The sequence below is a fragment of the Pteropus medius genome, unplaced genomic scaffold, assembly GCF_902729225.1.
Source record: "Pteropus medius unplaced genomic scaffold, Ma_sr-lr_union100, whole genome shotgun sequence".
Lineage (NCBI taxonomy): Eukaryota > Metazoa > Chordata > Mammalia > Chiroptera > Pteropodidae > Pteropus > Pteropus medius.
Genome location: NW_024352787.1, coordinates 849,068 through 866,463, shown reverse-complemented (window position 1 = coordinate 866,463; position 17,396 = coordinate 849,068). Strand labels below are relative to the sequence as shown.

The 17,396-nt window shown below is 40.8% G+C and overlaps 1 protein-coding gene across 11 annotated transcripts in view; it reads left to right on the top strand.

Moving 5' to 3' along the window:
• Positions 1-17,396, top strand: part of DOCK9 (dedicator of cytokinesis 9) — a 240,087-nt gene that overhangs the window by 89,294 nt on the left and 133,397 nt on the right. For 2 of the 11 annotated variants that reach the window (XM_039849154.1, XM_039849150.1), the window contains exon 1: positions 5,390-5,663. The exons of 7 other annotated variants lie outside the window; for them this stretch is intronic. In XM_039849154.1, the coding sequence (XP_039705088.1) occupies positions 5,538-5,663 (126 nt within the window). In that variant the 5' untranslated portion in view covers positions 5,390-5,537. Of the gene's footprint in view, positions 1-5,368; positions 5,664-17,396 lie in introns of those variants that run through there. 2 more of the 11 variants (XM_039849145.1, XM_039849148.1) reach the window with 2 other exon arrangements.

Here is a 17,396-nt window from a genome sequence, read left to right as displayed (position 1 = left end):
GATGGTGGACATTCTGATCCATTTTCCGGATGAGGGAACTGGGCGCCCCAGTGGTGAAGTCGCTGTCCTAAACCCACACAGCCAGTACCTGAGAGCGGTCCGTAGAAATAGAAGGATGCTTCTGTCTTAGTTTCCTCATATGAAAACAGAGCCTTCTTTAGGACCTATTCCGACACTCTTCCTTCTTCACCAATAGAACATCCTTTAGTTCTTCTGCCAGACTCTCGGTTCTTCCCCTGCTCTGTTGGAAATGAGAATCTGACACATTTAGAAGTATATACACTTTTTAGTCTTTGTATTTTTCTCTTGTGTGTAGTAGGGCGATATGATTTTGAAATGTTATCATTCCATTGAGGTGGCTTATTTTTCCCCAGATGTCATCAATAAGGGAAGTTTTAACAGTTAATATTAAGACATGTAGACATCTTTTGGTCTAAGTCCTTCATTCTTCAGGTGAAGTCTGTGGGACCCACAGAGGGGAAGTGAATTTCATAATATCATGCAGCTGTTGAATGGGGGCTAAAACCTCAGCGAGAACTTTTTCTATACCATTATCTAGCAATTTAGTGTTTTCATTTATTTATGACTACAGAAGTAATAAATGCTTTTGAAGAAAACTTGGGAAACAAGAATTTAGAGAAAAAAATCACTAATAATCTCATATATCAGAGGTAATCAGAAGTCACATTTTTTTTCCCCCTAGACTTGTTTGTGTGTATAATTGTGGGCATTTTTTCCATATCATTAAGAGTTTTCAAAAAACAATTTTTATTGGTAATATTATTTGTCCTGTTTTGGAGTGGTACTTGATTGGCCTTGGGTTGTCAGCTGGGCATTGGGCTTCATGTAATGACTCATTTGCTGACCCGGCTATCCATCAATAAGCCAGTAGACTGCAGGTGTTGACATGACTGATTGCCATCTAATGTCTGTTTATTTAACTGGGGCTTGGTGTTTAAATTGCTGTTATCTTTACCTAAATAGAATTGAACCTGCTAAAGGGAAGAGCTTTGTATCCAAAACTTTGGGTGGCTCTCCAGCTTATCTCTCTGGACCTTAGTTTTTTTTGCTCTGTAAGTGGAAGGTCTTCCTTGGTTCCCTCTCTAAGAACTAGGTGAACTCCAGGGGCCTCGCCTCAGAGAAATCACAGGCATACACAATTTTGAATGTAATATTAGAGGGTTCATGGACCACTTTCTCCCCTGGAATCCCTTGGATTCCAGGCTAAGAAACATCAAACTAAATGATACTGCATATTCTTTTTCTGTGATTATTTTATTAAATCTCTGACAAAAATGAAGTGAGCATCAGACTTCATATCAAAATGTATTTTTTTATATTAACTCTTCTAACAGGTCCCAAGGGTCTGATGTAGAGACCCTCTTTCCTCTCCAACCTCCACCTGCCCCCACATCTCTTCTCTTTTCATCAGTCCATCCGGTCCCTGCCGTAACTGCTTATCATTTTGCTCCCTGCACGTGTTGCCTCTAATCCTGTGCTGTTTGGCTGCTGCTTGTGCCTTCTATGTACCATGTTTTTGTTTTCCTCAGCAGAGCAGATCATTTTCCTGACATCTTTTCTTTGGCCAGCAAGCTGACCAGTACACTGTGGAAAATATTTAGTTATTTGTTTCTTCTTGTAGTTTTTCTTAATTTTTACTTACTGTTTCAAATTTTCACAGAACATGAGAAAAAGAATGATTACTTGGGAGGGGAGATGTAACTGTGTGTGTATGGGTGTGGGTGTGTGTGTATTTAACATTTAGATACATGTCTAAGTCTCTACTTCAAAATATATGTGTATGTATACTTTATTTATTTAAATATACTTTACATGTACTTGAAAGGCATATATATAATTTAAAGTACTGATATGTATTATATATATGCTTTTAATGTTAATATGAAATATCCTTCTGATACGCTAAGAGCCCCTAATAGTAAAAATTTCCATTAAGTTGAGATAATTGATTTGTATTCTTCGTATGGTTATTCATTATATAGTTACTAGCTATAGCAAATGAATTTTCAAATTTTATATAATTCACTGCTAAAAACAAGTTTATTTGCACTTCTTAAAGGTTCAGCTCAACTGTTTTCCAAGTATATCTTTGTCTTAAAAAATGTCTAGCAAGTTATGCAGAATAACATTTTCTTAGCTGGGAAAAAGGAACATTTTAATTATTAGTAAATGGTCTGTTGGATTTCAGTTTATGAATAGTTAAATGCTCTGCCTTAATTTGGGCCATTAACAAATGAAAATATTTGCATATTTTTACAACTACTAAATTTCACTTTAGGGCTAAAGATAACCAGGGACACAAAACTGATATAAGCATTCAATTCAGCAAATATATTTTGAGTGCTTTCAGTACCAAAGATGCTAGAGACTCAGAGGTGGTTCAAATTTAGTTTCTGGCCCTCATGAATTTACAGTGTCGCTAAAGAGTGTAACGCTACCTTTTAGTAGGCTGTGAAAGCTCCTAAATAGAGGTAAATAAAAGTCATGCTCAGAGGATTAACAGGAGAGGGACTAAGAAATTTTGACTGGGAGGATCAAGGACGTTTGATAAGGAAGGTGCTATTTAAAGTGGGTATTGAGGCATGAGTAGGAGTCCTCTGGGTAATAGGGTCCTATAGCTTCTTGCTTTTCAGAATGTGTTGGAACTTAATCTGTGGGAGGAGGAAGATGAGGGCTTTAGAGTCTAAATTCAGCCTTCCTCATAGCAAAAAAAAAAAAATTGCCCTTGGAAAAAATTTTAAATTTCCTATAAAGTTTTCATGGTTTTGTGTACCCAACCTGTATAATAATTTGTATGAATATTAAAATCTGCAAACTAAAACCCACACGAAGAAGCATTCATTTCATCCTCCTTCTGAAGCGTTCCTACTTCCACACAGAGTTTACTCCATTCTGTTTTAACAATGAAACTCTCTACCCTTAATACATGTTCATAGATATGTTATTGTAAGAGTTAGAGAAGTTAATGTGTGAAAGAACTCGAGGTTGCTGGATAGTAGGAGCTCAGTAAATAGCTGTGGGTTTGAATCCAGAGGTCCAGCTTATATCTTGTTCTGTAAAGTGTTGCAAAGGAAACCTTGGCTGCCTATTTCCTGTCCTTCCAAGGTGACATTTCCTCTTGTGGCTGCTCTGACCAGATGTCATTCTTATGTTCTCAGATAGCCACCTCATGAACCCCCTAGAGAAACCACATCCTACTCCGAGGCTTAGGTTCTGGAGTTAAATGCGGTACCATGTGATTCTCCCTAACAGTCAGATTTCTAAGCGTTGGTCTGTCCAAGAGCAGAACAGAGCAAGGACACCTTACAAGACCTGAGAAGTTGTGTAGAGGGAAGGCTCACAATAGTATCTTCATTCCTCTAGGTTATGAGAATTTCTTTCATCCATAAGTTGGACCCACTCAAAGTTGAGAGACTAGATGTCTCTCTTGCTCTCAGAATTGCTTTCCTATATCTGGGATTTAAGTATAATGCTCTGAGCCGGTGGTGAGAAAGCTGTGTGAACCTGGCTGCTGCATTTCCTATAAACATGTTGAGAACCTTCTCTGTTACATTAATCAGTCCCCCTTTATGTTAATCTCTGTGAGAAAATTTTTTAAAAGTTTACTTGCCTTTCAGCTTGGTATGTTTTCTTCTTTTGATGATAGAAATTATGGAACTGGACATGTTTGCATTTCAGTTCTAGCCACCTGGACACTCCAAGCCAATTTAAAGCTTTTTTCCTTGATTGAAACATACATTCACTGATAAAAATTTTGAAAAATATAGAAAAACTTCAAGAAGATGCCTGTCTCGTGGCGTGAACACAGGGGGTTCAAAACGACTGTTGGAAGGCAGTTGTCATAGTTAAGCTGCAAAGAGGGACGAACAGTTGATTTTGAATTACCGAAATACTTCGTAATGTGTTACAGCGACACAGTTGGTGGAACTGTCATTTTAGATCACACAGCCAAAGTCCTGAATTTAAGAAAGATCACCCCTGGTTAAGAAATTGGGTAGTTTTTTAAAAAGTATAGAAACTGCTAATTTTTTTTATGGACCCTTTGAACCCTTGTGTCTCATTACACAATTAACATCCACACTCAGAAAGTATTCCTGGTGTTTGAGTGACAGAGGCCCTCGTCACAGAGGAAGGAGAACAGGAGGCCATAGGGTGCCATCTTGGCTCCCCTATTGTCACCTGCCCTCACTCCAAGCCTCCCAGTTACTTTAACTGCAAAGTTGGAGACTTGTCCTATATCTGCTATAACAGTTTATATATTTCCCTGAGTAGTGTACCTTACAGCACCTGCTGTTGCTAAATGACACCTAGTTCCACTTTTTTTACTTACCACTTCTGTTGTCAACTATTACTAAATCCTCCCTGATTTTAGGAAAATAAGCAGAGTAACTGGGAAAAGTGCTGCAGAAGCCCAGGAAGTGCAGATTAATATCTAACCCCATTTTAATGCCCATTTTCCATGTAATTTTTAATAAATCCCTTAATACTTCTTAATCATTTCCCAAAGAGATTATTTTAAAATAATTTAAAAATTACTCCACTGTTATACTGAAAAAGCACATGTCGGGTACAATCATTGAACTGTGGGGACGGTGATGCAGCTATTTTTCTGTGCTTGTGTAAATATCTATTTATTATGCTAATGTGTCATCTGTGATGTCTGAGCATCTTGCCTCTCAACTAACTGGCTCTGACACTGCTTGAAGGGAGAGATACCTGCCTTATATTTTTATTGTAATCCTCTCAATACCCAGTTCGAGGCTCATTACTTACTGGTACCCACACACCTATTGATGGACTTAAAAGTAATATTTTGTTTAATAAAAGCATTTACCATAATATGTGGTTTCCTATGAAAACGTTTGATGACCTTGTCTTTCTGGCACAAAATAATAGATAAATTAAGTTTTGCATGCAGAGAGAAACTCTTTATACCTGCAACCATGAGGTGCAGGCCGTGGAACCCCTTGCTGGTTGCTCTTCTTGGCTTTGATCGTCAGCCAAGCATTTGGTGTTTAGCCATAACACGAAGGAAGGCATCCGGACAGTAAGAATTTTAGAACACCCAGATGACCTTGCTGTCTCTCCAGCTCCATGAGCTTCAGATTTGAAGTAATTATAAAGGAGTCTAACTGTGACTGTTTTTTTTTAAACACTGCACTATTTTGATTTGGGTTGATTTGGCCCACGCCGTGTGGAGCAGACACAATGAGGCCGGTCTTTATTGGAGAGGCAGCACACTGTGTATTGTACAGTTCTGGGTTTGTTTTCCTTTGGCCGGGGAGCGGGAACCTCCCATTTTCCAAGCAGTAGTAACACCCCTGGAGGCTGGCCCTCACTGGCATGCCCTCCCACCCCCGTGGGCTCTGCAGACCCAGCCAGCAGGGCTGACCTCTTGTGCCTGGGAAGCCAGCTTCCTTTCCTCCCTCGGGCCACTGGCATGCGTGTGCCTTGCACAGCCAGGGTCTTGCAGCTGTCCCAGTTGCAGACTTTCTGACTTGTGTTCTCAGCTGAGAATGCAGGCTGATAAATGCAGGACTAGTAGTAGATTTGTCAGAAAGGAGCTGGTGATCGAGTCCCCCATGCAACGCAAGGATGCAGCTCAGGGAGAAGTGGAGGCAGAGAGCCCAGTGCCGGTGCAGGTAAGAGGGTCTCATCATCCACAGCATTTCTGCCGCCTTCCCCACGCAGTGCTTTCACTGTGTGGGCACTTTGTGCCCTCTTGCCCTTTGTTTGATTTTAAAACTTGCTCTCCTTGTCTCTTGTGAACTTTCCTCTCCCTCTTTTCCTGTAGATTGTCTTCTGTCTTTGGTTCCACTTTGATTCTTTGTGAGGAAAGATACGTTAACATTTTGTGGATGAACGTGGCTTCCAGGAGGTTTCTTTGTATAGAACAACTATGTATTGTTCAAAATTATGTCCCACCTAGCTGCAGCGTTGCCAAATGTACACCCCGGGAGGCACATTTTAATTGCCTTCTCTAGGGTCGAAAAGGATGTCCTTTGCAAAATTAAAACGTTTTTACATTATGTATTTGTTAATATGAAAATGAGGAAGATGTCATTGGGCTTTTAAGGAACATAACTGTTGAAGTAATATGTGTTCTCACCCACTTTAATGGGATTGCCTTGAACAAGTAGGAAATAAGCTAAACTTCAGACCAATTGATAGAAAAGTTCCTATTCTTAACATTAGCTAAACTCATAGCAGTTTGGATAAATTCAAGTGCTTCAGTAGACTTGGTAAGGGAGGAATGTGAAAAGTGGTTGTGTTATCATCAATGCGTAGGTTGTGCTTTTCTCTCGGAATTTCTTTAGTACAATAAAGGCACATAATTTTTTTAAGCAAAGTGCAAAAACCCACCAACATGCACTGCAGAGGGGACAATTGAGCCTTTCAAATGATCTGTTAAAGGGATTGTTAAACTAGTATTTTGTGATTTTATAAAGTGATTTTTTAAAAGAAAAACAGAGGTCCAACTGCTGTTATCGTAAAGTGTTTGGTTAATAACTTAATTTTCAATTAATGCCTTTAAGAATATGAACTTAGACTTAATGGATTTGATTTGAGTTAAATTGTTTTCCTCTGTGACATGTGAGACTGCCTTATATTGTACTAACTTCACAATTATGTTGCTGAGAAAGTAAAGTATGATGGGCTTTTTCACTGTAGATTTTCATCTGAGAGACTTAGGTCCCCACCCCAGTATATTGTTTAGAGATGTTATTCATTATCTTGGATTCCTTTCTGCTAGCACAATAGTTCATTTATGTATTGAGTAGCTTGAGCCACTTATATGCTATATAGATTTAAATGGTTAAAGCTCTCAGCTGATGTAGCTTATGATTTCTTGGAGGAAGTTGCGTGGTTTGGATTCCCTTGTGAATCTTCTTAGAAATCTTTTGTCAGTGATTCTTCAGATGTGTAGAAATATTTGTCCAGAGGATTAAATACACTATAGAAAGACAATGTGTGATTTTTTTTTTTTTTTAATTCCACAATGAGTTTACAGAAACCTACTTTCTAGGGCTCAAAAAAAAAATTGGCCACTCATGTCCCAGTTACTAGTTTAGGTCAAATCTCTCTCACTCCAGGCAGTTTCATGGGGAGTCCATCCCTCCCCCGCCCCACTGCCTCCCATAATGGATAAGGCTGTGCTGGCTGCAGCTGCACCTAGTGGGAATACTCATCAGGGCTCAGAAGCTTCTAGCAGCATGGTGAGCTCTGGCTCTGTGCACCTGCAGAGAGAGGTGTGAGGGAGAGGCGAAGACAACAGTGATACAACCAGAAACTTTTTCTTATCTGATAATGTTTCTCTTCTTCCACAGAGGTTGGGGGGGGGGGTGTTAAGCAGAACTAATATCAGATAAGAGAAGCAAAGATATTGAAGTAGGGCCTCTGCCCAGGCAGATCTCCTTACCTGTGAAGGTTGCTGCCAACAATAAGAATTCAACACACTGCTTGGAGTACAACTTTTTCTCAAGATGATTTTTAAAAAGTACACCAGCACAGCCAAGAGATCTATTTCTTGTAGTGCTGTTCATTATTATTATGTCAGTAGCACATGTACTCAGAATCCACAAGTCTGTAAGGTTTAAATGTAAGTAACTTATTTTATTCAAGAGGTAGCATTTCGAAATCAAGTTTTGCCGGTTTTACTTATGTACACAATCATGACTAACTTGGTTAAGGGGGTGGATTACATAGTTTAGAAAGCATGAAAGTAATTAATGCATATAATAAGAAATATGAATAGTGTAGAAAGAGGGAAAAATAAAATGCCATTACATTTACTCCAAAAGTGCCCACTACTAATTATCTGGTGTATATACTTCCAGATTTTCTCCTGTGCATATAAAAATATAACTCTCTGTGTATGTGTAAAATGTGCTAGTACTATAGATTTCTGCATTTTCTCCCAGAACATATCAAGAACATCTTTGTCACCATATATAGATTTATGGCATTTTTTTAATGGCTATATATTACTCCGGTTTATAGCTGTATCATAATTTGCTGATTCAATTTGTTTCCAATTCTTTGCAATTATTGAAATGTACAGTTATTGAAAAAAATGGCTGTGAGCAATGAATGACTAACAGTGACAGTATTAATAAATATATCTTAAAGCACTTATGCAAGTCAAAAGTACTTGTTCTGTAAAACTTCTACCAGAAGTCTCCTCTGGGCTTTCGTTGGCAGTGATGTTTCTTTCCTCTGTCCTGGCAAAGGTTAAGGTTTCCCTTCGCAGTGGCTACTTGTTCTGTGCTGGTAAAGTCAGCGTTTCTAAGAGAAGTATGTGTTTGGACATTATAAAGTTTCAGAGGCTGCAGTTTCAACTCACAGGCACCAACATAAGCCTTGTCCTCTCATTGTGACAGTGAGCGGGGGAGGAAGTGCATGGTCAAACTTCCTTGTTCCCATCCAGGCTTACTGCCAATCCCATTGAAAAATGACTGTGGGCTGTGAATGACTAACAGGGGAACAGTCAGGATATTCTCGATGTCTACAAGGTAGTTACCCTGCTTACATCTGAACACCTATTTTTGCTCTGCTCCCCTCGCCCCCAATTCTAAAGTAATTCTTGGAAAATGTTACTGCTCAACAATTTAGAGGAAAAGGGTGTGCCCTCAAAGAGTCAGAAATGGTTAGGGTATATGTCGTTTGTGTTGTCTTTTCATCGAGTTACTTTCAAGAGGCAGATAAGGACTGCAGCACAGGTCTTAAGATGGAAATTTTGAAGGTTAAAAGATGTGAAGATAGAGATGAGCTGAATTTTTGTGTATTAAAAACTGAATCTGAGTTCTTATTTTGGTATTCGAATAAACAAATGATTAGCTAAGTGACTGTATGAGAAGGCAGCATATGTGCCACTGTAGAAGGAAAGAGATTGGGCTTCTGGTTGGACAAGTCAGTGCTTCACCTTTTTTTTCCCTGAAGTTCTCTTTACTCTAGAAATAGCAGAACTGAATTAAGACACCAACCCTGAAGTATAAGCTTATGGGCAATGTTGTCAATATTCCATAAGACATCAGATGACAGTGGGTGAGCTAATTAAATTATACTTATTAAGCCCTTCTGCCCTATGGGTTTTCCTGAACCCTACAGATGTCTTTAGAAATAATTAATGACATTAATTACATTGGTGATATTCAATAGTTTCTTTGTTTTTAATATATTGAGTAGTGAAGGAAAGAAGTTCCTACAAGCTTGATAATGACATATTCCCAGGTGACAGAAACAGGAAATTTTACTTATTCAGAACCATGAGCCTTCACTATGCTCTTTGGTTTTCTCTTTCATTCGTTTATTTGTTTGTTCATTAAACCCACATTTATAAGCCCCGGGATTTGCCAGACTTACTGTATAATGCGTCGGGAGACACAGCGAGTGAAACTAGCACCCTCCTTCTCCCCGAGCAGCAAAGTGTGGGTAATGAGTGGCTTTGTTCCTCAGAAGTGCTTTTCACATGGTATTTATTAGATGCAGGTGAGTGTTAATCACCCATCCATTCCCACTTAGGCAGACAACACGTAAATCATCATCGGCACCGGCACAGACATATTCTCCATTTTTCAGCACTTGGAGCAGGCTTAGTGCTGCTTTGCAGAAGGCACAGGGGCCGGACTGTTCATGTGAACGGTTTGAATGAATGAGGCCTCCACAGTTGCACACATACTTTGTGGAGTGGTCGGTGGAAGGAATCTTTGGGGCCGGGGAGATGCATGCTTAGATAGGGTCAGGGTGAGGGTGAATTTAATGACCTTGCCGGCATGGAAAACTGTCCCAGAGAAGGGGCTTCCACAACTTGTGTCACTACCTCATTATAGCACTGAACCATTCTTACCTCTGGGCTTATTGCTTGTGTAGACCATGAAAATCCACCGAGCACCATCCAGTGAGTTTTTTGTCTCATGTCTGTCATCCACGTGGACCAGAAAGACTGGTCACTGTTTTTTATAACAAGCTAATGATAGTTGTTTTCTGTGTGTGTGTGTGTGTGTGTGTGTGTGTGTGTGTGTGTGTGTGTGTGAGAGAGATAATAAAATAGGAAAAATGTATATAGTGCCTTGCTTCGTGCCAGACACTGTTTTATGCCTGTTAAATATATTATTTCAATTAATCATAATTCTCGGAGGTGGTCGCTGTTATTACAGGTGAGGGCAGTGAGCACAGAGCAGTTAAGTAACTTGCTCAAAGTCCTATTTAGTGGCAGAGCCAGGAGTTTTGGCTTTCAGTCAGGTTTTCTAAAATCCATGCCTGGATGCTTATGTACAATTCAGTATGAAAATGAACATATTTGCTTATGCTAGGCATTGAGATTATAAAGTTGGAAAAGATTAAAACTCCCTGCCCTTAAATTTGTCTTTTAATTGTTAGAAAAAGACCAATTTATAAGTGACAGAACAGTGATGGTTGAATAGCACAAAGAAAAGAAGGATGGTTGTGCCAAAGGAAGTTGGAAATATGAACAAAATAGCATTAATTGGTATTGGGAGTTGCTTTTATTATGGATATCAGGTATTATCTTCCCGTAAATTTATATAGGAGCATAGGTCGGAGGAATATCTGAGAATCTGGAGACATCTTATTTTCCTCCTTAGATTTCTTTATTTATTAACTTACAGCATGACATTGTTATTTGTATGTGTTAAGTAATTATGTGTCTCTGCCATACTGTAGCTAAGGTTTCTATTCCAGTCTCCCTCGCTAATAGAGGGGAGTGTATGCCTAGCAGGAGCCATGGTTTTGTTTTCTTTGTATTCTGTCTCTGACATAATGAAATGTTTATTCTGTAATCAGTGAAATGGGTACTGTGGTCCCCGTGGTGTTTAGAGTAAACTGCCATTTGCCCATTGTGCTCTACTCTGAGAAATAGCAGCTGAATACAAGGCAGCATAACTCTGTCACAGGTAGCAGCTGCAGGGCCTGGTCTAACAGAAAGCACTTCAGAGACAGAAACTAATTTTGGTTAAGGATCTGCCTCGCAGTCTGCAGGTCACCGCCTTTTCCTCCCCGACCTGGCCCAGCCCCAGCTTCAGTAGTTCTCTCATCTGTAAAATGAGAAATATGTGGTAAATAATCTCTAAGGTCCCTTCTGGGGCTAAAGCTTCCTATTTCAGAATTACTAGCTTTGATCCTAGAATAACCTATGATGGAGTCAGGTCAAGACCCTGGAGTTTTGATTTTTGGTTCTAAGCTTAGTTTATTCAAAAATTGTAGCGGCTGCAAAGAAGGGATGTTGGCTTTTCACCCGATGTACATAAGTCATGTGAGTGAAATGCGTTGATCAACCTGGAAATAAATAAAAGTGGCAGCAGGATTGGAGTTAGCAGGGAATATTATGCAGGAGAAGCATGATGCCCTGGCTTGAGCCTATAGATGACACAGGTGACTAAATTTTAGAACCAAAAAGGCTTGGAAATTATAGTTTATCCTGAACTTTTCAGGAGTTTTAAATATCTCTGTAATATTATAGAACTAGTCCTAAGTTTCTCTTAGACATTTTGAGGCTTTAGAATGTTTTCGTGCTGTATTTCCAGACAAGTATATGTGCCACTTACCAGCGGGTCTCTGAGGGCTTTGCCACGTTCTTGGGGAGGAGATGACCTGTAGTTCCGTTTTGAGATCCTTGCTATTGAGAGTTGTCACTACTGCGGGAGAAGCAGAAGTGAGTGGTGCAGAGCCCTGCACTCACTGTCAGAGGATCTGGGTCCTGTGTCTTTTAAACACCACTTGACATTTCTAAGCCAAGATTGCGTTTCTATCAGATGGAGATAGTAGTAGCATCTGCCCTCTGGACTCCTCATCTCCAAAGGTTATCTGGACTGCTCCGGTCAACTTACCACGTTCGGTCTTTCTGTTCTCCATCGTGCTACCTGACTGCTTTTTTCAAAACATGCTAATTTCCTGCTTAAATTCCTTCTCTTTGCAGAGAAGGCAAAGCATGGCCTACATGACCTTCAGAGGCTGGCCCTGAACTTCTCGATGACCTCATCTCCTGCAGCTTCCAAAATTCATCCTGTCCTGATCCCTATATTCTCCCACTGGGTGGAGGTGCTTTCCCCCCTGAGCACCGCTCTTCCTTTGCCTGGCATATGCTTCACTGCCTGACCATTCCCTTTTATCTTTCAAGTCCTAGCACAATGCCAGATTCTCTAAGGAGCCTTTTCAAACCCTCTCACCATATTTTCCCATAGACTGTGTGCTCCCGTGGCCCATCATGGCATTGTTATTTGAGTGTGTTAAGTAATTTTGCATCTCTGCCATGTTGTAGCTAAGGTTTCTATTCCCGTCTCCCTCAGTAATAGGGAGGTGTATGCCTAGCAGGAACCATAGTTTTGTTTTCTTTGTATTCCATCCCTGATATAATGTCAAAGTAACCCTCCCCTCCACACACACTTTTTTTTTGCTTTTCTGTATGGTCCTGGTTACTTTTTGCAGAACATATTGGCAAAGAATGGGTTGCAGAAAGGGCCTCCAGGAGAGGAGGATAATACACTGGATCTGAGGATAATTCTCCTTATTCTTCCCTCTTCCACCTTCAGAGCTTTAGAAACCAATATTCACAATGTTGAATTGCCAAAAAAGTAAAAAGGGATGAACCTAAAAGAATTTGCTTGACTATATGGGTATTATTCCTCCAAACTCTCCTGTGCTTCTATGATTTTTTATCTAAATTAAAATATTGGCTTACATTTTTACGAGTATGTAAGTGTCGACTTGTGACCAAAGCCAAAAGCCTTCCCTTTCTTCCTGTTAGTCAGCACTTCTTCTGTTATCAGTACCACATCTTCCTGTCACCTGAAACCATAACATCACCTTCGATGGGTGTGGTACACTTGGAAAAATCATTGTGTGACCTTATTACCAGCATCCCAGAAAATCGTATATGTGTAAGGTTGAGTTTTCCTTGCAAAGATCCTGTCCTTGGACTGTTTATTGGTAAAGTAAAGTAAGTACTACCTAATGGGATTAATGTGTGTTGCAGCCTTCAAACCTGGCTTTTCAGGAAGATTTAGTATTTGGGGATATGATTTTAAATCTTGAGACAGAAAATGAGTATCTTTCAGGAGAGGATGCTGCCTTTTCTCTCTCCCTTGGTGAGATCACGGAGCCTGGGTAGTTCCATGTGGCTTACGTATCCACATATCAGAGCTGGGCAGAGAGCAGGGCCTCAGACTTCTGTCCTTGATGTGTGGCAGCTAGAGCCTCAGTGTGGACCGATGTTATTTAGTTTTCATACAAAGGGAAACACGGAGGGATTGGGGAAGCCTTTCCTGTCCTAAAACGCTGAAATTTCATCATACTTATTGCCAGTGGATTATGGGAAGTATCCTGGGCTTGGAGCCAGGAGACCCAAGGGTCACCATCTGTGTGACCTTCATTAATTCGTGTAACCCTTCTGAGCTTTAGCTTCCTCATCTGTGAAATGGTGATGATACACCAAACAGAATTCAGGGAAGGTTTAATGAGGTAATGTGTATATGATCCAGCAAAGGCATGTGTATGTTGTAGAGGCTAAAATTCTCTGTGTCTGAATGATACAACTGTCTGTGATCCCCATGAACACCATTTGTTGAGTTCTTGCCCTGTACAGGCACTGTATATTGAAACCCTTCAATGACCCTGAGGTGATGGTAAGAGAAATTGTTACTTTTCCCATTTTCAGATGTGGATATAGAGGTTTGATAACTGCCCCAAACCACACAGCCTGTATTTAGTGGAGTTAGGATGTTTTGAAAATATTCTTTAATATGAAATTCTCAAACATACACAAAAATAGATAGATTGATAGAGTGGTTCTTAACTCGAGTGAGCATCAGAATCACCTGGAGGTGTTGTTAAACCCCAGACTGCTCGGCCCCACCCCCAGAATTTTGGATGCAGTAGGTCTGGGGTAAATTTGTGTTTCTTACAATTTCCAAGTGATGCTGATGTTATTGGTCGGGGGCCACACTCTTAAGAATCGCTAACTGGCATTATGAACCCCCCATCCGTCACCATCTCCAACAATAGTAAACATTTTGGAGTCCAAGATTTTAATCCTTACTTCCTACAGCTTCCCTTAACTGGTCTGTGAACTTCCTTCCTAGCGATGATGTATGCAGAAACTCTTTTGTGAACCAAATATATGTTATGAATATTCCATCCCCCACCCTCAATATCTTCAAATAAGTAGCTCAAAATGAGTTGTTTTGAAATCTGACTAAATCTGCCTTTTAGTGCCTTTTGGCTTAATTACTTGACCTCTTCATTTCAGAGTTCCAAAAATAGCTTTTATCGACATAGGAAGAATTAAGAATTTGGGGACATAATGCTAAAAAGGTGGGGGGGATGGTTATTGGCTGGAAAAGAATCCGTAGTATAGATTTAAGATAGAATACTTTATACAACAACTATGGCGCATCTTTTTCTTTTTCGCTTTCATTATCGCTTTTCCCATGTGAAAAAATGGCAGGCAAAATTAGAAGCTGGGATGGATGTGTGTGTGTGTGAGACGTGCTGAGCCCGCCCCTCGGGCTCTCCGTCTGTTATTGCTCTCTCCTCCTTACACTCTCGTTTGCCTTATGCCATGCCTGTGTCAGGACCGAAGACACTTCAGTCACTGTCTTGGCAAGGGCAAATAGCTCCCTTCCACTTAGCTTTCTCCTGTGTGCACTGTGGGCACAAGGCATGGAGGGAGAGTCCCCTGAATCCCTGCCTTGCCTTCCTTTCTTCATCAGCATTGTCTGCAGCATTCCCATTGAGCACAGCTGACTAAATGCAAGCAGTTATTTGGGTTTTCATTAATGAGTATTATTATAATTATTATAACCTCAAATTTCCATTATCATGTTTCTCTTACACCGTTTTGTAGATGCTGTTGCTTTGACAATTTTTCATAGAGTCTCTAGTTCTATTCATTTTAGCAATAGGCTAAGACTTTGGGAACACCACAGTTATTTATAAAACTGACAAATGCAAAGCCCAGACTCTTCCTTCTATCAAATTGATTGGTTTTGAGTGTCCAAGTTTGCTAATACTGACATGCCAAATTAAATAAAATATTCAGTGACAAGTTCTCTAATTTGAATGGTTTTTTCTTAGTGCTGTGTAAAATAGAAGTTCAACCTCTTATCAGTGTTTATAATAGAAAAAATAGATTCACAAGTATGTCATTCACAAGTATGTTAATCTGTTCTGAGGATAACACCACATTTCAGTGTGAGAAATATATTTAGATGTCTGAGAGTTTGATGTTCATCATGCATTCTTCTAAATATTCAGTTCATTTACTATTGTGGTTTAATGCTCAGGTTTGGGCTTGTTTCTCAGTCCAAGCTTAGATAAGGTTCTCTTTTTCTTTCAGTTTTTTATATTACATGTTTGTGCACATTGTCAATGACAGTACAAAAATTGAAATGTAGAGGCTGAGAGGAAGAGCGTGGACCAGGGGTCAGGAGACCTGGGACCCAGGCCCAGCCTTAGAGCAACTCCTCCCGGGACCCAGGTCAGTCACTTGATTGCCATGCTCCTGGGTCCCCGTGTCTGAAAGACGAGAGGGCTAGACCACATAGATAATCTCAGGTTCTGATGTTTGCACAATTGTTCTAATATTACCGAACCTCCTGCTCCTTTTAAACAAGTATGCTTCTGAACAGCTGCCGGGACGTAGTTCCTACACACACTGATGAACAGCCTGGGGAAGACCATGTATTACTGAAGAGGACTGATCATATTTTGGTTATTAGGGTCTCCTAAGTTTTAATGTTCTGGCTTAAGGGAAGAAGAGTGTGTCTGTTACAAGGTGATGGGAGGTCATTTTCCATGACTTGAGGTGGGTGGGGGGGTGATATGGGACCTAATTTTATGTCCTCAGTCCCCTTCTTCCTGTACCAGTTTGCTGGCCTTCTTATGCCCCTTCTCAACGTGGCCACCTGCCACTCTGGCCTCATCTTTTAACACAGGCTGTAGTTCAGGGGAGGATTTGAGACATGTGGGCACCTCAGGCTAATCACTGGTACTCCCTCAAATGGGGCTGTTCAAATTGTTTACTATTTTAAATGAGAGACTGAGGGTCGCTTAGGGCACAGGTGCAGCAGGGACCCCGGCACAGAGCCCTTTCTCTCTGACTCTGTTGCCCTTTCTATTCAGAGAAACAAAGGCCCCATGGTTAACCATCCCTTGTTTCTCAAGCATGTCCATTGCGGAGTCCTGCTCACCTCGGGTAGCTTACTCATGTACTCTTTACAGTCACACAGAGCCTCCTTTCAGAATGGTGTTCTCACAGATGTCATTTTCTCTATCATGTTGGATTTCCCGCGATGCTGTAGCACCCCTGGAGATTGGTGCCCCAAGCCTTTTGGCCTGCTGCCACCCCACATCCTTTACACAGCTCTGCCCCAGCTATTCTGATCTGCTTGCTGCTTCCTGAACTCACCGTCCTCTGGAGGATTTCTCCCGAAGCTAATGAAGCTTCAGTTTCAGGATCCCTTCCAAGGCCCTGGGAGTGACTCTAGCAACTTTATATTTATAACTTTGTATTTTTTAACACCCCTCCCCCTTGATTATACAGGTTTTAGGCCCCACAAAATCTGGTTCCGGTCATGAGCATGCTTCCTGGCATCTCCATTTTCTCTGCAAGGACGCCTCAGTCCCCCCCCCTGAATCGTGGTTAACTCGTTCTTCTCTTAGACTCAGCTCTACAACCTCCTTTAAGAAGCGCGCCCCATGTAATTGGGTTCCTTCCCTCATCCAACACCTATGCTAGGTGCTGTTCTAGGTGCTGGAGAAAGCGGTGAATAAAATAGAGAAATCTGTGCCCTCGTGGTGCTTGTAATCCAGTTGGGAGGAAGTCAGGTTCATTCTGGATCGTCAGATGCCACTCATGGTTTTCCATTGCTGTCAGTCACTCTACTCATTGTTCACATGTCTGTGTCCCGTCAGGATTGTGAGCTCTCTGGGGTGTGGGTTGTGTCTTTTTTAGCTCGGTATCCCAAAGACCTGGCACAGTGCACAGGGACAGGCTCAGTAACACTCTGGAGAGAAGGAATACATAGCTGCTAATAACGTTCACATGCGAGGAAAGGAGGCAGCTGCTAATTTCCTGCGCCCACCCTAATTATAGGAAAGTGAGGAGTCATTTAAATTTGACAACTTCAAGAAGTTCTTGGTGGGAATATGTAGTGAGAGTTGTGTGCAAAAGAGTAGTACACGAAGGCTCCTGGGGCCACACTGACTATTATCTGGTTTCAAAAGCCCCTTCCTTCTTATTGCAAGGTGTGTTGTCCCCTCGCCAGCAACAGTACTGGTGTCCGACTTTTGGCAATGTTGAGAAGTGCACCATTTTGAAAATGGGCTAAGTTCTATGAAAGGTTTTTATCTCAGCGATC